This window comes from Emys orbicularis, chromosome 6 (genome assembly GCF_028017835.1).
Source record: "Emys orbicularis isolate rEmyOrb1 chromosome 6, rEmyOrb1.hap1, whole genome shotgun sequence".
Taxonomy (NCBI): Eukaryota; Metazoa; Chordata; order Testudines; family Emydidae; genus Emys; species Emys orbicularis.
The window spans coordinates 119694501-119720762 of NC_088688.1; the positions used below are offsets into that span (position 1 = coordinate 119694501).

The 26262-nt window shown below is 41.5% G+C and overlaps 1 protein-coding gene across 1 annotated transcript in view; it reads left to right on the forward strand.

The window, feature by feature from the left end:
- SVEP1 (sushi, von Willebrand factor type A, EGF and pentraxin domain containing 1) overlaps positions 1–26262 on the forward strand; it is a 169305-nt gene that overhangs the window by 91228 nt on the left and 51815 nt on the right. The window contains exons 26-35 of the mRNA XM_065406573.1: positions 912–1113; positions 1820–1995; positions 3480–3604; positions 9413–9536; positions 10073–10243; positions 11742–11915; positions 16611–16730; positions 18231–18407; positions 24179–24263; positions 25804–25995. Of these exons, the coding sequence (XP_065262645.1) occupies positions 912–1113; positions 1820–1995; positions 3480–3604; positions 9413–9536; positions 10073–10243; positions 11742–11915; positions 16611–16730; positions 18231–18407; positions 24179–24263; positions 25804–25995 (1546 nt within the window). The remainder of the gene's footprint in view (positions 1–911; positions 1114–1819; positions 1996–3479; positions 3605–9412; positions 9537–10072; positions 10244–11741; positions 11916–16610; positions 16731–18230; positions 18408–24178; positions 24264–25803; positions 25996–26262) is intronic.

Consider the following 26262-nt stretch of genomic DNA (forward strand, 5'->3'; position numbering starts at 1 on the left):
CTTTCACGTGTCCTAGTTATTAAGCTCTTTGTACTTCACATACGACTCATGATGCTTTGCATCAGAAAGTCACAGATATCGTGGTAACAAAGGGCATAAGGTTTCCACTATACAGTCTTAAAGTTAACTGGTCAAATTCCAGCCTGGTGAGATTCCTTTGACTTCAGCAAGGTTGCAGCAGAGACAAATTTGGCTCAATAAGATTTCTGTTTTAGACAAGACATTAACCTGTGATACCTTCTACTCCTATGTGGTGGATCTTCAGATGGAAGTTAAAGATCCACTGGCAATTTTTAGGAAGGGGCAGGAGACATGCTGGCCATCTGTGCATCATCCCCTCTCTCAGTAGAACAGTTTCTAATGTCCAGGGCTTTATGAGAACTACTACTGAATGCATAATGGGTGCTGCATTTGCACAGAACATGCATTTTATTTCTTTGTAAAGCACCTTGCAATACCTTGAACATGAAAGACACAAATTCTGTTCCATAACTGCACAATATGCTTTTTAATTCCATAAAGAACCATGCATCTATTTCGTCCCATTTTATCCACAGGTCCTATCAGGCACTTTTGGATTTAGGATGGCCAGATGGACATATTAGTTGTATGAGAGAGGACCGAAAGGCTCATCCAATGTTGTGAAAGGTTCATGTTCATTATCTACCAGAAAATTACAAGATTTTTTTTTTTTTTTTTGTGCTTCTTAAACCCGGCATCTTTTCTAGGTATTGAAGGCTCCATGTGAACACCTTGTAGGCTAGAAATAAAATATTTCTAGTTCGGTCCAGTTGAAAGCAAATACTTTTAGCCTGGTTGTGGTTAGTTTTATTGCATTTGATTAAGCTTCATTTAATTTGTTGATACATTTGCACGAATGTAGATCTGAAAATTGTTCTTGTTTGTTGCAGAACAGTCCTCTGGTTTTAACCTGGATTTTGAAGTGTCTGGTATCTATAGCTATGTCATGCTTGACAATATTCTCCCATCACTTGGTGATATCACCTGTGCATTCTGGATGAGATCAACTGACACTACTAATTATGGGACTCCAATTTCTTATGCAGTGGAGAATGGAAGTGACAATGCATTTCTGCTAACAGATTACAATGGGTAAATCAATCAATAGTATTATTATCTTTCTTCCTAGATTATAACTGTATTTTAATTGATAGAGAGGATTCTGAACTAAAACACCAAATTCCAATGATACATGTCTTTGGGGAAGTTCATAGCTGAATCTGAATCAAAACTGTGTAGCTGGAGTTGCCCTTTCTTACTGATTTTTCCCTGTGATTAATTCCAAAACCACTTTTTGGGGTATTGGTGTCTTCAACAAAGTAGCAATGCTCAGAAGGCAGAATATTTCTTCCTGTCTTTTTTTACACAGAATAAAAAAGATGTATTTAATGTAATATTTACATAAAAAAGGAGCTTATCAGCAGGCATATTGATTGCTGTGACCCTCTGGCCATGGTCTGCGAGATACCAAGAACAACTCAAGTTTAGGAATCCACTGAAAAACATGACTGAAACTCCTTTTTTTGGTAATATTTACAGAGCTAAACATGTGGAAATTGCCCCTTACTTCACTGTCTGTGAGTATGATCATGATGACCCATGTCTTCTCTTTGGGAACAAATATGGCAGCAGGGATTTCCTGTGTGAGCTGGGGAAACTTAACCTCCTTCAGTAAATTACTTTTCCTGTGTAGGGAGTAGCCAGCAGGAAGAAAACTTTATTTTCTTGAAAGAGAATGTTATATCTATTAAACCTCTGCATGTCATTGAATGTGCCTTGGTATCTGCTTTTTATGCAGCTGGGTTCTTTATGTGAATGGGAAAGAGAGGATCACAGATTGTCCCTCTGTGAATGACGGCAACTGGCATCACATTGCAGTCACCTGGACGTGCATGAATGGAGCCTGGAATGTGTATATTGACGGGAAGTTGTCTGATGGAGGCAGAGGTCTATCTGTAGGATCAAAAATCCCTGGTATATCTTGTTAACGTTTGTTTGGCTCTGTTTCTTTTCTCTTGTTATTGTAGGGCTTGCAAGGCTTGGAAGGTTTTGTTTATTTCTGTGTTCAGCATTTATGTAGAACTGAATTCTTTCATCCTTCTTCAGGCTGGGTAGTACCTTAGTCCATGAGTAGTCTCTCATTGCAACCAATGGGAATATTCATGGAGTAAGGTCTCATACAGGCTGCGTAAGGATGGCAGAATCCTGCCCGTAGAAGAAATGCATTGACTAAATTGACTAGAGAATGTTTTAGTGAGAATTGATCTCATAACTGGATGTCTGTGTTAAACTCAGGAGTGATTTTGGTTTGGAAGCGTGTACTTAGAGGTTTTTTCCTCATAATTTTCAGGCCTATTTTTGGAGTTTAGTTTCAGTAATATTTCTTCCTCACAGTATATGACATGTTTTTTACATTTGCTAGAATATGAATGACAGACCTGTTTTATGTCCACTTCTTTCATTGTTTCCTTTGATATGAGGAAGAAATTAGGATTCGTTTATCGTTAGAACTTAACCCTTTCCCCGCTGAAATCAGTGACAGAACCCCCCATGACTGCAACTGGAGGATGATCAAGCCCTTAACTACCTGCTTGAAAATGAAAGACACTTAACCAGCTGCATGACATACAGTAGTTGGAGTGTTTTCCATTCAGAGCAACTGTCGCATTGTAGCGTTAAAAGAACATGCAATACGTTATTGCATGGGAGAACCGAAGAGCAGTGGAAGGTCCATGCTTTCCAGAGACAAGTACTGGTCATTTAAAATCTTTTAACTTCATAGCCCGCAGAATGAATATACCATTTTAGAACAGTCTTCTCAGAAACATGGTTTCTATTTTTAATGGTGAAGCTCCTGCAGGGTTCTGTGCTCCCTCCGTCCATTCCCAACCACACTGTGGCTCTCTCCGAAACCTGGGCACAAGGCACTCGCATGCCTGCCTGATGCCACCCACAAACTGGTCTCCAATGTTAGTACTAACATTAGATGAGATAAAACAGAATTTACTTGTGTGGGGCGTTACAGCGTTTACCATCAAGTCTTACATGTGGTTCAGTTGTTTGGAATCAAATGCTCCTTTTTTCTACATGGCATTTTAACTCTTTGTATAGTTTTGAAACATTGAGAAGGGATCATTTAAAGCAACAGTTAACCAACTGTTACTGCGAAATATCCTATGCCAATTCATAATTCATAATTACATTATGAATTGTGTTGTAATATGATTCACAGTAAAACCTTGTTTAAGGGTAACCTCTAAGAAGAAAAGGCCTTTCTTAAACAACTGCTTAAAAGAATCCCGTTTCCAGTAGAGGTTAATTTAAACTTTAAAGATCACTGCTACTAGGTCACCAATTTTTGTGGGTTCTTTGGGTATTTGACAGTTTTTGCTATAAAGTATTTACCATCATCAACCACTGTACAGAGCCGTAACATCTTCATTTTACTTTGCGTTTAGGTGGTGGCGCGCTAATACTTGGACAAGAGCAAGACCAGAGAGGAGAAGGATTCAATCCAGCAGAATCTTTTGTGGGCTCTCTTAGCCAGCTCAACATCTGGGACCATGTCCTATCCCCACAGGAGGTGAATATTTACTTAATAGTTTGGAATCTGAGCAAATGAATGAAAACTTAAACTAGTTTTTAATGCATTTTTGCCTAATGGGCATGATCCAACTCCCACTGAAGTTAATGGGAATCTCATCGGGCATAGCTGTATGTCAACGTATATGGAGTAAGCTTAAAATTGAAGATTTTGGCAGAGCCATTCCTCAATAACCAACTCAATGGGGGAGAGCGAAAGGGAAGGAGAAAACATACACAAAATATATTGTAACCATAGTAGAGCCCTCTACCAGAGAAGGGAGGAAACTCCATAAAATCTACTAGAGAACTTGCTGTGCAGGTCTCATTTACATGGGAAGCACTAAGGGCTTGATCCTACTTCTACTGAAGTCATTGACAAAACTGCCATTAACTTCAGTGGCAGATGATCCAAGTCAAAGAACTACAGTGCTAGGCACTATGGAAAACCCCAAGGTACGTAGATAGAATGGAAGCTGTGAATGCTCAGTACCTCTGACAATCAGGCCACTTTTATTTAGGTACCAAAAATACGGATTTAGGTGCCTGACTTTAAGCCCTGAGGTTCAGAAATGTAGATCCTGCTGTTGGAAAGTAAAGTCTAAGGATCAATGTTCAGCATGAGCTGGGACTCACAGGAACAGATCTCTGGCTGTTTTTCCCCTCAGAAGAAAACAAGTACCTGCTGTTCATCTGATTTTACTTTTTTTAATTTTCTCCATTTTGTTTTTTAAAAAACAATAATAAAATTTAAAGGTAGAAGAGATAAGAAAATAAATCTTTCAATGCAGTGTCTGACCGCCCCTGTTCTGACAGTGTGTTCATGTCTGCTTTACCTTATGCCTTTTCTGCACTTTGAGTGTTGCCGAGGGTTGTAGTCTCATCTTGAATCACAGGGATTTTGGTGCATCACGATAATGTGGATGTGAGTTTGAAGAAGTGCTCATTTCCTGTGCTTGAAGTCTTCACTGCTGTGCCATTCAAGTGGGATTTCCAAAAGCCTCTCAGCCCTGGCCTAACTCCAGTCCCGTTGACAGGAATGCAGAACCCCCCCCCACTGACTTCAACAGGAGCAGAGTTAGGCCAATGAAAAGTGCTTTTGAAAATCCTACCCTTCAATTATGGTATGTCCCATAATCCATGGTCTTAATGCTAAAAAACAGATGTGAGACCACAACAGGAAAACTTGCCAAGTACATTTCCCATAAACTTTTTACCTCTTTTGTTATTAGAGCTTGAAATAGTAAATCATCTTCATTGTCTGTGTTTATTTCAAAGTTATTTTATACGCTAGAGCCTTAGCCCACTGAGATTATTTGGTAAGCCTTTTCTTCCTACAAGCCTCTATGAAACGGAACGGAATAATGATGTACTGAATATGTTGTGTGACAGACCCAGACCGGTTGGGTGCAGGAGTCTGGTCGAAGGAAAACACACTGGACACTGGATGAATAGTTTTCTGTTTCCTGAGTGACCAGGGCAGGGGCTACCCCAGAGCAGTCAGGAAGGTGCTAGAAGCAATTAAGTCAGGCAGACTCCATAAGACACCTGGAACCAATTAAGAATGGATTAGAAGCAATCAAGGGAAACAGGCTAATCAGATCACCTGAAGCCCATTTAGAACCAGCTGGGACTAGTTTCAAAGGAAACCCCTTCAGAGAGGCAGGCTGGTAGGAGCTGGGGGTAAGAAGGTGTGTTGTGGGAAGACTGGGAGAAAGACAGTGGGCAGTAAAAGACCCGGGAGAAGAAGCATGGTCAGGTACCAAGGAGGGTGCTAGGAGGGGCCGTTTGGGGAAGTAGCCCAGGAAGGGCTATAGCTCCAGTAGTATAGGAAAACTACCTGTTGCCGCTGCCAATTAGGGTCCCTGGGCTGGAACCCGGAGAAGAGGGCAGGCCTGGGTTCCCCCTGACCTCCCCCCCACACCTCTTCACAAACGCTCCCTGAGAAGGAAGACCGGGACTAAAGAGGGTTCTTACACCAAACCCGTTGACTGGCGGATGATGAAGGTGGCTCAGTAAGCTGTAACCCTTGCCTCGAGGAGGGGGGAGAGGCTACATTGAGGGTCAGAGCAAACCTCTAAGGCAAACCCTAACCGCCTAGAAGCACAGGACACCCCCTCTCCCCCGAGACAAAGCCGGTGCTCTGCCACAGTTGCCAATTGAAAAAAAGAGAGGCTAAATAAATTCTTTAAGACATCTTTAAATGTACTCTTAGCTGTCCATCGACATGTTCATCTTCTTCAGGTCAAACCCAGTGATTTTTCATTTTTGCTGTAGTCTGGGTTGGGTTTGTTTTGTTTTGGTTTGGTTTGTGAGTGAGGTTAACACTCATAAAAGATGCTGACCTGACAGCAGTGGAAAATGAAGTTCTCTGTACGTCAGTCAGTGGGAAGGTCCCTTCCCCTTCCCCATCCAATATCCTCTTACCTTGTGTCTGCACTAGGGAGATCTCCCCCAAAATCCCAAATGGTTCCGGAACAGTTTGGTGCCCTAGCCTGGTAATTACCATTTTTCAGCAGCCCGTACTGCAGGAAAGAGTTTTTTGAAGATGCTTCAGTAAAAATAGGTCAGGCTGCTGGTGCCTGGTCCGTGCACCAGCTCCATCCAGTTGTACAATCTTTTATACTTCAGTGTAGATCAGGCCAAGCGGCGGGGAGGGAAGTGAGAGTGGTTTAAATACCTGCCCTCCTCACTGAGGCTGCCAACAAGATGCTAACTGTGACATGTGTTTGTGACATGGACACTTATCCATCAGAAACAGGACAGAGACCAACCACCCATTTCGTGCAGGCCACTGACTTTTTTTTTCCCATCCAGCATGAAATATTCCACAGCTTCCGCACAGATTTGCATGTCTATTCTCCTAACCAGGCCGATCCCCTTCCAGTCCATCGCTGTGTGCAATGAGAGAGGGGGTTAAACCACACTAATGCTTTCCTCCTTGGGCTGCTCTTCCTTATTCTTCACAATTTTTAATCCAACTTTGCATGTGGCCATAGAAAACATTCCTTTTTGCACCAGGGAATTACTAGAATTGCTCTTCAGCACAGCCATGGAATGCACTAGTTCAGTTATCAACATGTTTTCTTAATTAAACAACCATTTTCCTTCAGAGGGGTACTTCTGCCCTTCATAGTAGAGGGATGGAAGCCCTTAATCTTCTTTTACTGCACATTTGTCTTCTGTAGGGCATTTATCACTTTAAACAGCTTCTTGGCTGAGAGCAATGCTTCTGTCTTAGGCCAGCTAGGGAGGGCTGTAATATACTGAATAGGGCCTTTGCAGTGAGGTTATGGCATTACAGCTTATATAAGGGCTTTTAGACTCTATTCCAGGAACTATTTTAATTTCTTTTCCTGCAAACCACAGTGAAATCGGTGAAGGCTGATTCCAAGACCTTACTTTCCACTTTCTTCACTCAACTGTCTAATCATCCCAGGTTTTATGTATTTTTTTTAAAAAGCCCATAAATACCCTCACTTTTAAAGAGAGTTAAAAATCTTTGTGTGTCCAACAGAACTTTAGCCTCTCCTGCAAGATGATGCACTCAGCGCACTAGGACCATGTTTGGGGTCACTGCTGAATGTCTAACATGACATCCCATGGTCACAAACCTATCTACATTTTTTTCTACTGAACACTTAAGCTCAGGGACTGCATACTGTGCAACCTGGGCTTTTGCCCCAGATCACTTCTGCTTGGTGACTAACGCCCTGTATTTACAATTTTATGGAAAGGAAAGGACACAGAAAATAAATCAATCCTCTGTCCAACATTTACCAGGCATGTACAGGTCACAACAACAAATGTTAACTTTTTTGAGTGTCCATGTCTCTTGAGGAAAACCCCCATTAAACCAACATATATCTTTCTCCCACACTGTACAAGGATGCATGGCTCAGGTCCTGGACACAGGGCTGTATATTTCTACTTGGCTACTGAACTGCGAGGAGAAAATAAATGTATAGTATTGGTGTGTTATTAACAGAAATCCATCAGTGAAGAGAACAAAACTTGCATAAAGAGTTTTCGACACAAATCAGATGACCTCCATTTCACTGTGCACAGGAAAGCATTGTGATTTCCCCCTTGTGTCACCCAGTTGCGGTGTCTAGGTCTTCAAAATATCCATTCAGTCAAAATCTGATATCACACTATCAAATGGAGTCACCTTGCCGCCTCCTGCCAAAAGGCAGTTTGCTCAGGTTTGCAATGCACCACTGCAGTTGTGGCAATTCTAACATGGTGAGGAGTAAAGGTCTTTTGCATTCCATTGCTGTTCCATAACAAATCTTCCCATCAAAAGCAGTCCACTACTAACCATTTTATGCTGTTTAACTTAACACCGTGAACCACATGTTCCCATTGCTGAGTGATGGTGGGAATGCTGAAGTGCACCATCTGTGCATTCTTTCTATATATCTCTGTTCCATATTTCCTGATGGTCATAACTATAGTATATGTCTCAAAATACTGTCATGGCTACATCCTCCTCAGAAAAACAATGACTGATTCTCATTAACGAGGTTTAATCTATTGGATATACATTCTGGTTATGATTTCGTTATTGTCTCATGGTGTGATTGAGTTATGGTACATGACTTTGCTGCCCTCAGGTACAAATGCTTGGAACTGGAAAATCTGACATTTCCATGGGAAAGTCTGACATTTCAAAATTAGTTTTCATTCCACATCAGAAAGAAATACTGCAGTTTCCCATAATTTTGATTCAGAACTCTCAAAATGTTACGTGTTGATACTGTCAGAACATAATATATTGTAAAATATTAAATATAGTGAACATAATATAATATAAAATGTAATCATACATATAATAAGATCAGTATGTTAATAGAATCTGAAAGTCTAAACAAAATGTTTCAAAAGGAGAAAAATCGAAATGTTTTTAATCTTGTCAAAATTAAATGAGAAAGTCAAAATGATTTGACATTATTCCATTGAAAATTTTATCTACATGTTCCCACAAAAGATTGCAATTTTGACTAAACTGCATTTTTGTATGGAAAACTAGTCCATCAAAAAATTTTCATCCAACTCGGGCTATCTAGCCATCCATTAATCTAACAACATAGCAGTTCCTTTATCCTGTCCTCATGCATCCCAATTTCACATCCAGTGCTCACTAATGGGGCCCAATCCTATTTCTAGTTAATTCCCATTAACTGTGGTGTCTGCAAAATCTAGCCTATCATGTTTTGCAAAGTCACAGCCTGGTTTATTTAAGGAATTCAGAAAACTTGTATCCTGGAAACAAGGAATTGTCTTTTTTTGAAGCTTCATGTTGTATTTTCTGTCCTTAAAATTAGGTATCAAGAAATAAAACTATTTCAGGACCATCACTCTTCAAAATTCATATTCCATTGTTTCTAATGGTAAAAGTTTCCCTTTACAAATACTTGAGAATCTGCTCAGATTCTTTTCCCTCATCTGTTTTTAACCTGTGGAGTAAATACACTGTTCTGCTAAATAGACATACATAGAGGTGTTTAAATTAGCATGTTTCCTACATCACCTGTAGGACAATACTCTTGTGTCAGTTCCACCCCATAGTAAATTGCTACAATGTTCCACCATCGCACTGGTGACAATAGGTGATCCAGACAAATAAGAAGAGCAGAATCCTTTGAGCTTGCTCAAAAAGCCAACTAAAGTCATGGAAAGACTCTGACTGACTCAATGGGCTTTGAATCAGATGCTAGGTTCAGTACTGCAGATGTGAGAGGTGTTCTTTTCTTACAAAGCTGTCTGGTAGTTAGCAAACTGTCTAACCATGTGTTTTGAACCTTAGGTAAAATCCCTGGCTACTTCCTGTCCAGAAGAACTGCAAAAAGGAAATGTATTGGCCTGGCCGGATTTCCTGCCTGGGGTTGTTGGAAGAGTGAAGATAGATTACAGGAGCATGTTTTGTGCTGGTTAGAACTTTATCTCCTAGAAGTGTTTTTGTTCCGAGTCATAACACAGTAATACTTTTTATAAGGTTAAATGTGCTATATTGTGACCCCTGTCCTACTAGCCTTGAATAAATTATTTTGATAATTTAATGGTTGGAACATTCAGTCTTCATTCCTAAAATTCCAGTGTTTTATAACAAAAGTTCATTGGAATCTCAAACAGAGAATTATGGCTTCCTGTATTGAGATGTTGAAAGAGTGATGATTGATGATATTGGATCAAATGGAGGATTTTTCCACTTATTCATGCTCACGATAGTTTGAATATATTATGGTACCTTTTTGTTTCCTCCTTTTGCTTGGAAATATCTTTTAGTTCATATATGTTGATGTAGTGAAGCTCTTTGAATCTGGAAAGATTGTATACATTTTATAGTATAACACTTTCCATTAATATCATTCCTAGATAAAAACACACAGCATCACAGATACTTAAATAACAAATACATTTGTTTTGATTCAAGGCTAACTCTGTTGTGTGTGTGTTTTGTCCTCAGATTGCCAATCCTTAGAAGGATCCATACCTCATCTGCGGGCCTCATCGACCGATTTAAAGCCAGGGTCAAAAGTGAGCCTTTCCTGTGATCCAGGCTTCCAAATAGTGGGGAACTCTGTCCAGCACTGTCTAAATTTGGGACAATGGACTCGACCTCTTCCCCGCTGTGAAAGTGAGTAGATTGTGTTAGCATAGCATCTGCAGGCTGCTATATCAGTCACAAGCCACGCTTAGGAAATCTTGGCTTCTGTTTGGATGCAATTAAAACAAAGACTTCCGAGAATGTAACACAGACCTGATGATTTATCCAACGTCTCACGGTTTGCCAAATCTTGCCCCTTAGATCATAAGCAAATTTGGAAAAAAAGCTTAAAAAATCAACTGTATCTGACTTTCTTTTTTTTTTTCAGCAATGGTGAGACTGAGGCAGCCATGTGGCAAAATTCTGCTCCTGCTACATCTGATTTCATAGTATTTGGGGAGGTGGTGTGGTGCAGTAGATAGGGCATTGGACTGGTACCTAGCAGTGTGGGTTTGATTCCCAGCCCTGTCACTGACTTACTGTGTGACCTCGATTTCCCCATCTGTAAAATGGGGATAATTATACTCCCTTTCTTTGTAAAATACTTAGAGATCTATGGATGAAAAGCGCAATATAGGCCTGATCCAAAGCCTATAGGAGTCCATAAGGATCTTTCCACTGACTTCAGTGAGCTTTGAATCAGGCTCTATGAGGGCTGGGTTATTACTATTAGCTTGATCCACTGGGAGTCTTTCCTTCCTTACTGCTGTCAAAGGCTTGTGTCCTCTTCCCCTGACATTCATCCTTTGGTATTATCATTCATGAAATTGACAGTAGTTCTATCTAACTGTGGTAGTTACATGGCCTCCGTTATCATGATATCAAGCATCTCGCAATCTGTGGTGTTTTTATCCTCACAATATCCCTGTGAGGTAGGGAAGTGCTGCTATACCCATTTTACAGACGGGGAACTGAGCCACAGAGAGACTTATGGGCCAGATTTTTAAAGGTATTTATAGGCACTTAGCTTCCATTGCACTCTGGTCCTAAGTGACTTGTCCAAGGTCACACCGTCTGTGGCAGAGTAGGGAATTGAATTGAAAAAACATCCCCATACCTGAAACTGATTAGCAGCCTGGTTGGCACCCTCAGGCATAGAGCCTGAGATTCCCTCTCACTTTGAGACATGTCCCTTGTGCACCTGAGTTGAGACATTGACTAGGGATGTGTGGAGAAACTTGCCTTTTTGCTGGTGGTGCTGACCCTTTTCTGTGGACAAACAGAGGACTTCAGTCTCTAGGGCTGTCAGACCTTCACCTTTATGAACATTCTATTCACATACACATGTTTTCATATGCAGAGAAAGTGTATTAATCCTCAGAGGCTCTTTCACTGCAGTCTTCACTGTGCATTTCTTCTTCACAGCCCGTTACTAGAAAATCCTAGCTGTAAAAGCTAAACTTTAAGGGCCAAAGTCATCCCCGATATAGCTTCTTTGACTTCAGTGGAGCTACACCAGGCATGTATTTGGCTCTGAGATTTCTTCATGAGTTGAATCTTGTGCTGACTGCACTGGTGCCAAGAGGTAGTTCATGGAATGTGTCTGATCGGCTAACAAGTTTTTACTCTCCTTGCCTGTGGTGTGTAGGAATCAGCTGTGGAGTGCCTCCACCTTTAGAAAATGGATTTTATTCTGCTGAGGACTTCTTTGCGGGTAGCACAGTTACCTACCGGTGCAATAATGGCTATTATTTGTTGGGGGATTCAAGGATGTTCTGCACTGACAATGGAAGCTGGAATGGCTTCTCGCCGTCTTGCCTTGGTGAGATATGTCACTTAACGTGTCTGTATTATTGATGTTACAGGCTAAACCCTGCTCCTCTTCCTCTCCCAAAACTCCCATTGACTCCATTGGGAGTTGGATATTGGTAAGACTTGCAAGATAGGGCCCCATGTGGTTTACATTTGAATTGTGTTTATTTTATTTTAATGTTTGTAGTGCTCATCTCACAGACTAGGCTCATTAAGTCATCAAAGAACATGAAGTCCATGTTAAAAGCAAAGCCAAAGCTCTTCCAGTCCAACATAAGCTCCCTTTATGCATGACCTCCATTGCATAGCACAGCCTCCAACAGACTCCTTTACCATCTCCAAACTGATCTCACCCCATCTGTTGTTCTACCCTCTCACTATTCTCTCCCTCACAGAAAAAGCCTGTGAAAACAGGTTCATTTTATAACAGATCCTAAGTTCACCATATCTGGGCCCTGCCAAACCTTGCATGGTTTCTGGAGGGCTCGGAACTCAAGTCATAGGATGTTAGAAGCCAAGATCTTGCACTACATGCCAGGGGTCTGAATCTCCACTGACTGGCACATTGTGTAGTCATTTACATGGGTGAAAAGTGAGAGTGCATTGAGTGGGGAAAACAGCGTGCCTGATTCCTCATTGCCCTGCACCTTATGCAGTCATTTGCACCAGTTTAAAGTGGATGTAAAATGTGACAAGATCAGAATAGTAATGATTTACGTGCCCATTGCTGTAGTGTAAATTTACGTGCCCACTGCTGTAGTGTAAAAGGTGCAGAGTGTTGGAGGATCAGTCCCTACCATTCTGATTTGATAGCATTTTATATCCACTTTGAGCTCTCTTGACACAGGTGTAAGTTGGTTACAGTGCGTGCAAGGCAGTTGGGAATTAGACGCCCCATATGTTTTATCTCTTAACATTTTTCGTCACCATGCACCAATGTGAAAAACCTTTTCCGTTTAGAATTATTGTTTGTATTGGATTGTTTAGTTAAATGGTTGAGAATAAGTACACACTTCTAAAGAGTAGACAGCCCTACTTTTGTTTGTTTGTTGCCCAGTCACTCTGCATTGTTTGCAGAGACTTGGATAAATGCTTTGCTGATAATAACCACAGCAATGTGTTTGCATTTATGGAGCCCATGCAACAACTGTTCTGTTGAGTAGTTCTTAATGAAGAATTTTCCTGCTCCAAAAGGGTCTGGTTTATATAAGGAATAATCGCTGATGCTGGGGATTTTTCAGTGAGATAGTTTTGAACCATTCCCTACAATATGTAACTTGTATACATACCAAGCATGTTTCTCCACAGTAGAAAGCCAGTGATTAGAATATGAAATGAAACAAACTGGGGCAGAGACTGTCTCTTTTTTGGGATTGTTGGTACAGCGCCTAGCGTAATGGGGCTTAGATCTTTGATAGAGGTTCTTAGGCACTATCATCATTCATAGAATATCAGGGTTGGAAGGGATCTCAGGAGGTCATCTAGTCCAACCCTGAGTGGAGCGCAGGAGCTGGTCCAAGAGGTAACTATAGCGGGACCGCTTGGAAATAGTGACCATAATACAATAGCATTCAACATCCCTGTGGTGGGAAGAACACCTCAACTGCCCAACACTGTGGCCTTTAATTTCAAAAGGGGGAACTATACAAAAATGAGGGGGTTAGTTAGACAAAAGTTAAAAGGTACAGTGACTAAAGTGAAATCCCTGCAAGTTGCGTGGGCCCTTTTTAAAGACACCATAATAGAGGCTCAACTTCAATGTATACCCCAAATTAAGAAAAACAGTAAAAGAACTAAAAAAGAGTCACCGTGGCTTAACAATCATGTAAAAGAAGCAGTGAGAGATAAAAAGACTTCCTTTAAAAAGTGGAAGTCAAATCCTAGTGAGGCAAATAGAAAGGAGCACAAACACTGCCAACTTAAGTGCAAGAGTGTAATAAGAAAAGCCAAAGAGGAGTTTGAAGAACGGCTAGCCAAAAACTCCAAAGGTAATAACAAAATGTTTTTTAAGTACATCAGAAGCAGGAAGCCTGCTAAACAACCAGTGGGGCCCATTGACGATGAAAATACAAAAGGAGCGCTTAAAGATGATAAAGTCATTGCGGAGAAACTAAATGGATTCTTTGCTTCAGTCTTCACGGCTGAGGATGTTAGGGAGATTCCCAAACCTGAGCTGGCTTTTGTAGGTGACAAATCTGAGGAACTGTCACAGATTGAAGTATCACTAGAGGAGGTTTTGGAATTAATTGATAAACTCAACATTAACAAGTCACCGGGACCAGATGGCATTCACCCAAGAGTTCTGAAAGAACTCAAATGTGAAGTTGCGGAACTATTAACTAAGGTTTGTAACCTGTCCTTTAAATCGGCTTCGGTACCCAATGACTGGAAGTTAGCTAATGTAACGCCAATATTTAAAAAGGGCTCTAGGGGTGATCCCGGCAATTACAGACCGGTAAGTCTAACGTCGGTACCGGGCAAATTAGTTGAAACAATAGTAAAGAACAAAATTGTCAGACACATAGAAAAACATAAACTCTTGAGCAATAGTCAACATGGTTTCTGTAAAGGGAAATCGTGTCTTACTAATCTATTAGAGTTCTTTGAAGGGGTCAACAAACATGTGGACAAGGGGGATCCGGTGGACATAGTGTACTTAGATTTCCAGAAAGCCTTTGACAAGGTCCCTCACCAAAGGCTCTTACGTAAATTAAGCTGTCATGGGATAAAAGGAAAGGTCCTTTCATGGATTGAGAACTGGTTAAAGGACAGGGAACAAAGGGTAGGAATTAATGGTAAATTCTCAGAATGGAGAGGGGTAACTAGTGGTGTTCCCCAAGGGTCAGTCCTAGGACCAATCCTATTCAATTTATTCATAAATGATCTGGAGAAAGGGGTAAACAGTGAGGTGGCAAAGTTTGCAGATGATACTAAACTACTCAAGATAGTTAAGACCAAAGCAGATTGTGAAGAACTTCAAAAAGATCTCACAAAACTAAGTGATTGGGCAGCAAAATGGCAAATGAAATTTAATGTGGATAAATGTAAAGTAATGCAGATTGGAAAAAATAACCCCAACTATACATACAACATGATGGGGGCTAATTTAGCTACAACGAGTCAGGAAAAAGATCTCGGAGTCATCGTGGATAGTTCTCTAAAGATGTCCACGCAGTGTGCAGAGGCGGTCAAAAAAGCAAACAGGATGTTAGGAATCATTAAAAAGGGGATAGAGAATAAGACTGAGAATATATTATTGCCCTTATATAAATCCATGGTATGCCCACATCTCGAATACTGTGTACAGATGTGGTCTCCTCACCTCAAAAAAGATATTCTAGCACTAGAAAAGGTTCAGAAAAGAACAACTAAAATGATTAAGGGTTTAGAGAGGGTCCCGTATGAGGAAAGATTAAAGAGGCTAGGACTCTTCAGTTTGGAAAAGAGAAGACTAAGGGGGGACATGATAGAGGTATATAAAATCATGAGTGATGTTGAGAAAGTGGATAAGGAAAAGTTATTTACTTATTCCCATAATATAAGAACTAGGGGTCACCAAATGAAATTAATAGGCAGCAGGTTTAAAACAAATAAAAGGAAGTTCTTCTTCACGCAGCGCACAGTCAACTTGTGGAACTCCTTACCTGAGGAGGTTGTGAAGGCTAGGACTATAACAGTGTTTAAAAGGGGACTGGATAAATTCATGGTGGCTAAGTCCATAAATGGCTATTAGCCAGGATGGGTAAGAATGGTGTCCCTAGCCTCTGTTCGTCAGAGGATGGAGATGGATGGCAGGAGAGAGATCACTTGATCATTGCCTGTTAGGTTCACTCCCTCTGGGGCACCTGGCATTGGCCACTGTCGGTAGACAGATACTGGGCTAGATGGACCTTTGGTCTGACCCAGTACGGCCTTTCTTATGTTCTTATGTTCTTAACCCCCTGCTCAAAGCAGGACCAATCCCCAGACAGATTTTTACCCCAGTTCCCTAAATGGCCCCCTCAAGGATTGAGCTCACAACCCTGGGTTTAGCAGGCCAATGCTCAAACCACTGAGCTATCCCTTCCCCCCCATAAGTCACATAATTAATAATAGTAATTATAGATTTCTACCTCATTTTAACCTTTCCGATATCAGACAGCTCCAAACATCTTAGCAGGCTTCTAATGCAGTAAGAGTCTATTCAGCACAGAAAGGACTGTCTCTGTTTTATGGTCAAAGTGCTTACCTTGTGAGCTAAGCACTCATGTATCCCATTTTACAGATGAGAAAGCTGAGACATAAAGAGGGATTAGAGTAGATTTTAGAGTGAGAGAGTCCTCACTCCTATCCTTTTGCCCAAACCATTAGGGTACACACCTCTCTAAGTATGAACTAAAACACCTATTCATTTGCCTTCCTGGAAACAAAATAATTGGCATAATAGGACATTTCCTGGACTCAGTGGGAGTATTCCCTGAGTGTGGAGTAACAGACTGTGTCCAGTTTCCCCTCATGTTGGCAATCTTTTATTTTATGCTAAATTAACTGTTTGTATAAATATTCCATTTTATTATTCTATGTTTATTTCCACTGTTACAATTCATCAGAGAAGTGATTCAGTTAATGGTGGGTTTTTTAAATGATTCTGCCAGACATTTCGAGTGATGTAAATTGAAAACAATGTTCATTACAAATACTACCCTCGGGACATTTATTTTTGCAGATGTCGATGAATGTGCTGTTGGATCAGATTGCGATGAGCATGCTTCTTGCCTTAATACAAATGGGTCCTACGTATGTACTTGCATCCCTCCTCATACAGGCGATGGCAAAAAATGTGCAGGTAATGAGATCAAATTTTCAACGACCTGGGGATGGGAAAAGAGGCCTACTCTCGCTTTGTAGATTAAGTGCCTCTTTGTGGTAAAGGGATAGCGGGTAAAAAAAAAAAAAAAAAAATCTTTCTTGTAACCTGAGCACATTTACTTTAGAAATCTCGAGACCATAAACTTGGATCCCCACATTGCCATTTTTATAGCATCATGCTTCAAAGTAGACCTGCACTTTCAAATGCACAAAGAAATACATAAAATGTAGATGCCTAAATATGGATCGGGGTGCCTAACGTTAGGCACTGAAGTTTGAAAATTTTGACCTAAGTAACTTGCTACGGTCAAATGCCAGCGCAGTGGTAGATTTGGAAATGACATGACTCGCAGTCCAGTGCCCTATATGCCTGGACCACACTGTCTCCCGTGGAGGGAAAAAATGAGTTTGGAACTGGTTAATGCAAGAAGTCCCAATGCAAGAAGGCTCAACTGCACTGAAATCAATTCAGTTGCACAAGCTTATAGTGGACCCAGATTACATCAGGAACAGAGAAAAGCTGAGGAGATTCTTAAAAATGCATATACCGTATATACTCGTTCATAAGCCGAATTTTCTTAGTAAAAAAGGGAAGCACCAGAGAAGGGGGTCGACTTATGAACGGGTATAGAGAGGGAGAGGTGGGACACAGCCCCTCCCCCCAACAGAGGGAGCACAGCCAGTAGAGAGAGAAGGGAAGAGGCCAGGCCAGAGTCTCTCCACTTCTGGCCACGCTGCTCTCCCCCCAGCCTCCGAAGCAGCTGCAGCTCCGGGACTGGCAGGCTGCAGCCGTGCCGCTCGGCCCCGCCCCCCAGAGCAGGCTGTGGCCACGCCACCGGAGCACGCTGCGGCCGTGCCGCCCGGCCCAGCCCACTGGAACATGCTGCGGCCACGCCGCCCGGTCTGGCCCGCCGGAGCAGCTCCAGCCAGGCCAGAGACATCCTCCCCTGGCCCCCCGCAGATAAGGTGGGAAGGGATGGGATGGGGAGAGTGTGGGGGTCCTGGGCTAGGGGTGGGGTCACTCCCCTGACCCCCAGCTTCTCCCCCCAAAAAAATTTCCCCACCAGTTGCTGTCCCGGCCCGTCAGAGTAAGCAGCTGGCGCTCCGGGACACTTTGTTTACTTAGGTTTACCTCCGTTCCTTCAGACGCGAGGTAAACAAACCATCTCGGCCCGCCAGCGGCTTATCCTGATGGCCCAGGAGCCAGAGTTTGCTAACACCTGAATTATAGGGTCGGCTTATGAATGGGTCATAAAAATTTTCCATTTTTACTTAGCCATCTTGGGGAGGTCGGCTTATAAATGAACCGGCTTATGATCCAGTATATACGGTAGATATTTTTCCCCATTCTTTTATGTCTGATTTTCACAAAATGCCCAGACAAATGTCACTCAACTTGTTTGTAAGCAGTCGTGTTTAGTGATGCTGCACTGTCTGTTATTAGTACGCGCTCTTCATGGTATGTCTGCTTTCACAGAACCAGTAAAATGCAAGAATCCGGGAAATCCAGAACATGGTCATTCTTATGGTGACAATTACACTGTTGGTAGTGAAGTTACTTTCTCCTGCGAAGAGGGTTTCCACTTGATAGGAGCAACTAGAGTCACATGTTTGCAGTCTGGAGGATGGAGCCACCTGATACCATATTGTGAAGGTATTGTCTTGGGGGGCTCCTGTGTGTTTACTAAAAGGAAATTCAACTGTTGGTGTTACAGCACAGTGAAGGAAAAGAAGGAATCCGAATGGCTTTCTGTGTAGAGATGGATGGATCACCAGAAAAACCACTTCACATCAGGCTTATCTATAGGGCACAGTCCCAATTATTCACCTCCAGTTCATCAAACTTTTGGTGAACTGAAGGCAGGTGGTGTCCCCAGAAGCAATGTGTCACTTTCTGCTTAACAACGACAACAATACGCTTATACCGCAAACGTCCATAGCGTTGAATATTCATGGCCACATTGTATGGTTTTATTCCAGGTGTCTGAAAGCTCCCCGGGGTTATTACTAATCCAGTGCAGCCAGGATCATTGCAGAAGACTGTGTGGCTGCTACTAATCTGTGGCTGGCCAGTGTCCCCAGCTGACCTCAGGTCTGATCTAGGGCTTGATGTGCAGAGACTGTATCTCCACGGTGGGCTATATGTCCAAAAAGTGCCAGCCGGCAGTGACTGATGATGACTTCAGTCCTCTCAAGGCCAGTTCTCAGTGATACATCCCTATTACTGATAAAATAAAACCATCTTATGCTCAGTAGTTGCCACTGGCAATGCATATGAAATACCTCCATCCTCCGGATGTCTTGTTTAAGCAATATCCGTGTTTCAGATCCATATAAGAGGATCGGAAGTATGGAGGTTTGATAAATCCGTACTTTATATATAATTTCGCCTTCTTTTGGCTCCAGACACTATGCAGGTCCTTCATGGCTGAGGCTACTAAACTGATTCTTCTTAGCATGTCCATCAATCCATGACAATTTTACTGCCTCAATAGATGAAATCATCCACTACTTACAGTGTTTGTCTGGCAGCACAGATGTCTTGTATCACAACTTTTGCGCCGATACTCTGAATTTTTGTTTTTACCCAAGAAATCCTTAGTCCACGGGCAGCTGCACTGAGCTGGAAGCTCTCTAGTGCATCTTTAAGGTCATCTGCATCCTGGTCGAAGAGGATGACATCATCTGCATAGTCCAAGTTGGTAAAAGAAGTTGAATCGGCAATTACACTGGTATTTGCGGAGACATGTTCAAAGAGCCAACCTGCTGCGCGGCAGAATAGGCCTGGGGTGAGGACACAGCCCTGCTTCATCCCAGATCTAGTGTAAAACCTGTCGAACCTATGGGTCTCCCATCACATCCATGCACCATAGTCATTATGTAGGTCTTAAATTAACTTCAGGGGGATGTCAGGAATGCCAGTAGGGCCTTCCACCGGGCAGCTCTATCAACAGAATCGAAGGCTGCTTTTAGGTCTACATATGCTGCTGTCAAAGGACAATTGAATTTGCGATGGATCTCTGATAAAAGATGAAGAGCAAGTATAGCGTTCATTGTAGATCGTCCAGCAGTGAAACCCAATTGCTCGGGGCAACGGCATTTCACAAGAAGAGGCTGGGACTGGGCAAGTAGGACAAGTGTAAAAACTTTTTTGGGAACAGAAAGCAGAGTTATTGGCCTGTAGTGACAGCACTCAGTGCACGGGCCTTGCCCCAGTGGGGGGATGATCCTTTCCATCCACTCTGCTGGCATCTTCCCAGTAGTCAAAGCCCAGACAAAAGATTGGTATAATGCTACACTTATGGGCTCTGTGGTGCACCTGAGGAGTTCGGGTGTTATGCCATCAGGTCCAGCAGCATGCCCACTTCCCAGTTTCTTTATGGCAGAGTGGACCTCTTCCATAGTAGATACATCTACCCAGGTTTCAGGGTCAGGGTTTGCATCTACTACTAACACACCCACATGTTACTACTAACACATCCAGATCTGGGCATGAAGTCGCTTCAGGATGGTTAAGTGCCTTACCTTAGTCCATCCTGTGCTTTGCTGCACATTGGGCTACCCACATTTGCCATCCTTGCCTGTCAACTGCCCTTCTCTCCAAATCTTCCCATTTCATGTTGAGGTGGTTGGTGTAATTCAGAACTGTTTGTTTCCATATTATTCGCTGTCTTCCTCTCTTTCCTCTTGTGTTTTCTGGCTTCCATTCAAGGGCAGTATTTGGTAAGTGTTCTTTTTCCATTCTCAGCACATGTCCCAGCCACTGATGTCTTCTTTTGTAGATTATTTGTGAGAGGTTGCCTTGTCCAGTAATTTTTCTGACTTCTTCATTCGTCTTCCTATCTCTATATGTTATTCTCAATATTATTCTCAGACATTTGTGATGAAATGTATCCAGCTTTTGAATATTTTTCTTGGTAAGTTACCATGTCTCACTGCTATATGTTGTGATGGCGATAACAATTGCTTTGTACATGTTCAGTTTTGTCTTGAGGGAGATGTTTTTGAGTCAGTCTTCCAAATGCAGCGTTTGCCTTCCTGATTCTTCTTCTTATTTCCTCGGAATTGGTACCATCTTAGCTGATGGTATTTCCAAGATACGTAAAATTGTCCACCTTCTCTTCAATTTTGATTTCTGTCCCTGTAGTCCCTATTAACATGACTTTACATTGTATCTCAAACCTATCTTCTCCATTACTTTTTACTTGGTTTGTGCATTTTTGTAGTTAGTTGGCATCTTCATTGATAAGAGTGACGTCGTCAGCAAAGTCTAGATCAAATAGCCTGGAATTGTTCCATTTTAGGCCATATGTATCACCGTCACATTGTTTTAATCCATAGTCGATGACTAGCATAAACAAAAAAGGAGACAGGACGCACCCCTGCCTTACACCTGGCTTGATGCTGAATGGCTTACTCAATCCATTTTCCATTTTAATGCAGCATTTTGAGTTGGCGTAGAATGCCTTCATAACATTGATTAATTTTGTTGAAATTCCATATTGTGCCACTATTTTCCACATTGTTTCTCTGTTTATGCTATCAAATGCCTTTTGAAAGTCCACAAAATTGATGGCAAGCCTGCCTTGTGTTCTCAATAATCTGTCTCTGGGTGAAAATAGCATCTGTGCACAATCTCCCTTGTCTAAATCCAGATTGTTGTTCACGTAGGATGGTATCCATCTTTCCTTTCATCCTGTTAAGGAGGACTGCTGCTAATACTTTTCCTGTGACAGATAGAAGTGTTACTCCCCTCCAATTTGAGCAATTGTTTAGATCACCTTTCTTTGGTAACTTGATTATGATACCGAGGGTCCATTCTTCCGGCACTTTCTCCTCCGTCCATATTTTATTGCACAGCAAATAGATGACTGATTCCACGTCTTCGCCTCCATATTTAAGCATCTCAGGATGAATGCCGTCCAAACCAGGTGCCTGGTTGTTTCTCAGCTTCTGCAATGCTTTTTTTACTTCTTCAATTTTTACCTCAATACATCTATATCTAGGTCTAATGGTTTATTATTGTTAAATTCCAGTCTTGTAATTAGTTCTGGTTGGTTTAGCACTTCTTTGAAGTGTTCCACCCATCTATTTTCTTGTTCCTCCTGTGTTTTCAAAATTTCTCCTTGTTTCCCTTTCACTAGGACACTTCTGAATTTTGATCCATATCCTGTTAACTGTTTCAGGATCGTTTAGACTGTTCTTGCGTCGTTTCTTTCTCCTGCTTCTTCAGCTTCACTAGCCTTACTTTCTATCCAATTTCGCTTATCTTTTTTGCATTGTTTCTTTACTGCTTTGTCAAGATTCCTGTAGGTGTGTTTTGTTTCTTTGGTCGCATGTTGTAGTACTAGAGCCTTTTGTTTTCTTCTTTTGTCTATAATTTTCCATGTTTCTTCTGAGTATTCTTTCTGTCTTTGCAGGACTTCTTCCTGGGTTGAGCATGTTTTACTATCAGATTTATTTGTCAGCCTAAACTCCGCCCAAAGTCCAATTTTGGATCAAAGTTATTGAATAGCTTTGAATGCAGGTTGTAATTTATTAGATCTTATTCCCTCATGCCAAGTTCTCAAAATAAGCTTCACAGTCCCCTTTTGCTCTCACCTGAAAAATAACTGGTAAACATTTACATGCAGTGTTGTCATGGCACATTCTGGCCTCAGATTTCTTTGGCAAAATTTGAAATGTCTCATCAGATAGCCAGTGGCATCACTCATAGCATTTCGGTTTTGGAATGACATCTACGGCTTCTCAGATGACTGTACTTATGGCTGTCCAAGTTTATTCTACATTATCCAGGAGAGCGCCACATGCATTGAATTTGTTATGCAAGTGCTGAATTTTCAGAGATGCTTTGTGCCTACTGTGTCATAACGAGCTCGCTATTTGTTGAAATGGGGGGTAATTGCCATTTTAGCAACCAGGAGATGATGGTCAGTAGTTGCCAAAGCTTCTGTACCTCTGTAAATCCAATATGACCTTGCTGTACTACGATTTTGGACCAATATATGATCCAGCTCCTTCTTCATCCAGCCATCGTTGTATATCCAGGTTTCCCAATGGATATCCAAGTGCTTGAACCAACTGCCAGTGATGGTCATATTATGTACCATTCCTCCTATGCTTCCAAATCCCTAAGAGCTGGCTACTTTTTCTGAAATGTTGTTTTGTAAAAGGATATTGTCAAATTAAATTTGATGCAAAATTTAAAATAAAATAAAAAATCCAGTGGAATCGGCTGTCTTTAAATGAATATTCCTGTGAAGGGTTGGATCACAGAAAACCCCTTGAGGGCTGCCAACTGATGTACCAAGACTACGTCTGCCCCTGCTTTCTTGCCTGGCAGCTTGGGACATCAGTGCCCTGCCTGGTTTGAGCCAGACCCGCTAGCCTGCTGCAAACCCAGACCCCCTGGTCTGAACCACGTCCCCTAACAGCTGTAGGCTTAAACTGAAAGCAGCTTAAGAAGTATTCCTGTCTTTAACACTCAGATGTCCAACTCCCAATGGGGTCCAAACCCCAAATAAATCAATTTTACTCTGTATAAAGCTTATACAGGGTAAACTCATAAATTGTTCTCCCTCTTTATATAACACTGATAAAGAGATATGTCCAAGCTGAGAAATGTACAAAACTCAAAGAGCATAAATAGTGACGAGTAGATTAGACAGTCTAAAATTCTCTCACCTGTTATATTAGACTGTGATATTAGTAAAATAAGTAAAGGAACGTGTTTGGTTTTGCAGTGTCATTGTTAAGTGATCATGCCCCTTGACAAAAAAGATTTACCTTTTAAAAATAATTTATCTAGATCAGCTGTTTCATAGACACGAAGGCCCCAATTCAGCAGAGCATGTAAGCATGTATTAACTTTAAGCAGCTGATTAGTTCCATCCTTATTCGGCAGAGCATGCATTTGAAGTTAAGCACATGTGTAAGCATTTTGCTTAATAGAGACAAAGTGCTTTTCTGAATTGGTGCCCAAACTGTTGCCTGTGCTATTGCCAGTAACCCTGCTTTCACAAAGCACTAGTGTGCAAAAGCAGACGCTCTGGACAGTAGCACGTAGCAAGGTTCTATTTTAGGCAATGAAGCATCTGCTTGCCTAGATGATATCTTTTCCTAGGATGACAAAGGTCCTCTCAGCTTCTTGTTCATGAATTAGGAGAAAAGCATGACATGAAAGCAAACAAGATGTTTCCAATAATTAACTAATAAAGCTATAGCAAAATCAATTACTCCTGGAAGAGCAAATCCTGCTTCCCTGACTCAGGCAAGTCCCTACTCTGTCCTCATTGCAAGTTCTTGTGTGAGTAAGGCCAACGGGATTCAGCCCTAGTAGGCATTTCCACGGAAAATGGAATTTTCTTGTCTGCATCTTGGACCTGTGCTGTCTAAACAATTATTTTTGATGTTCTCTCTTTAAAGCTGTATCCTGTGGTAGTCCAGTTATTCCAGAAAATGGTGCCATTGAGGGCTCAAATTTTACTTATGGCAAGAAGGTGCTGTACAGGTAGGAGAGTCGTTTTGTTTGGAGCAGTACTGTACTCAGAGTCTGGAAGCAAATGAGAAAAACAACAACTGGATTTAATAAGAGAGTAATTGACTCCACAAAATGTGGAGGAAAGTAATGGAACAATGAACAGAATCCACCCCAAAACTCACCCATTAATCCTTTCCTGGGGTTCACAACTTATACAATACTAGGTTGCATTTATTTTAATACACAGAGTAGAAAACGAATATTGCGGAGTACTGTATCTGGACAACCATTCTGTAGTTAGTATATAATGTTGTACTTATTCCACATAGTGGGCTGTGTATTAACAAAGCCCTTGAAATAATGCTAGTACTGTATAGTGGGCCTATTAATCTCTCCCCATTCATCACCCCAGAAACCCAGGTACCCCAGTATCATCCTATATTATTATTTGTATATGTATTGAGGTAGCACCTGTGAGCCCTAGTCACAGACCTAGACCTCATTGCTCTAGGTGCAGTACAAACACAGAACAAAATTAGGGCCCTACCTCAAAGTGCTTATTGTCTAAGTATAAGACGAAAATCAACAGGTGGATACAGACAAACAGATGGGAGAGCAAGAGGAAACAATGAGACAATACTAGTCAGCATGGTAGGCTGTGGTCTCAGCACACTAACTGCCTAATGATTGCCAAGTATTTTGTAGGCATCATGTCAAGGAAGAGTTTAAGAGGTCTTTGAATGGCCAGGATATCACAGAAGTCACTGCAGAGTAGGAAATGTTATGTTTTTAATGGTGTTCACTGTGCACACTGTAAAAGACCACATAAATACTAACCAGGCCTGTGGAATTGTCCCTTTCGCTTTGCAAATCTGGGTACAAAACCAACATTTTTTGTAAAAATTTGGCAAATTGGGCCCAGGAAAATTTTTCCTATTTTCTCCGAGAAACAGCTTTTTTTAGTGAAATCTCTTTGTTTGGCATTTCTACAAATTCTGAATAAAATATTCAGCATTAGCTCAAATACTAGTCCATCCATACTGTCTCCTGGGATATGGAGTATAACTCCATCCTTCCACCCACTGGCCAGAACGATGGTGAAGGGACTTGAGGACACATCCACAACACAGGGGCTAGTTAAAGACTGAAGCCACAATGTCCCTCTGTGTTTTTGTCCTTTGCATTCTATTCAGGCATGAGCCTACAAGACCTAACAGACCTAGGATCAATGTTTCAAGAGGCTAGGCGACTTAGGAGTCTAAGTCCTATTTTGAAAAATGAGCTGAGCACTTCAGAGCCTAAGTCTCATTGGAAACGTATGGGACTTAGGCGCCTCAGTGTCTCAGTCACTTTTGTAAATGGGACTTGGGCTCATAAATCACTTAGGTGCTTTTGAAAATTTGATCCCTAGGAATCACATAGATTTTTACTGGGATGAGGGAGCGTTTCCTTAGCTAATCCTGTGCACTTAGTAATATATATGGGTGGGAGGGAGGAAAGGGATGCTTGGGGAGAATCCAATAAAAACAAGATGTATGTATTTTATAGTGATTTTCTTCTTTTAATGCAGATGTAACAAAGGATACAATCTGATGGGTGAAAAGGAAACATCATGCCTTGCTAGTGGTGCTTGGAATCATGCTCCTCCTGCCTGTGAAATAGTAACATGTCCGAGCCCACAGGACATAAACAATGGAAAATACACACTGAGTGGCATGACATACCTTTCTACTGCATCATATACGTGTAACAGTGGATACAGGTAAAAGCTGTAGAGTCAAGTCACAGGCACTCTAAGTGTTGTGAAAATGCTGATGAAACATAAAGACTTGCTGGAATGGCTAATTCATGTCTGATGTAGAGAGTGTCAGAGGAACACAATAGATTTAAGGATTTTTTTCATCTTTGAGGTACTTTCTGTGTTTCACACAAAATGCCAACGCTTGTGGGAAGCTCATGTAGCATCAGTCATCTTATTAATGTTTAATTCATTCTCTTAATCACCAAGCTGTAAAGCACATTTCAAACA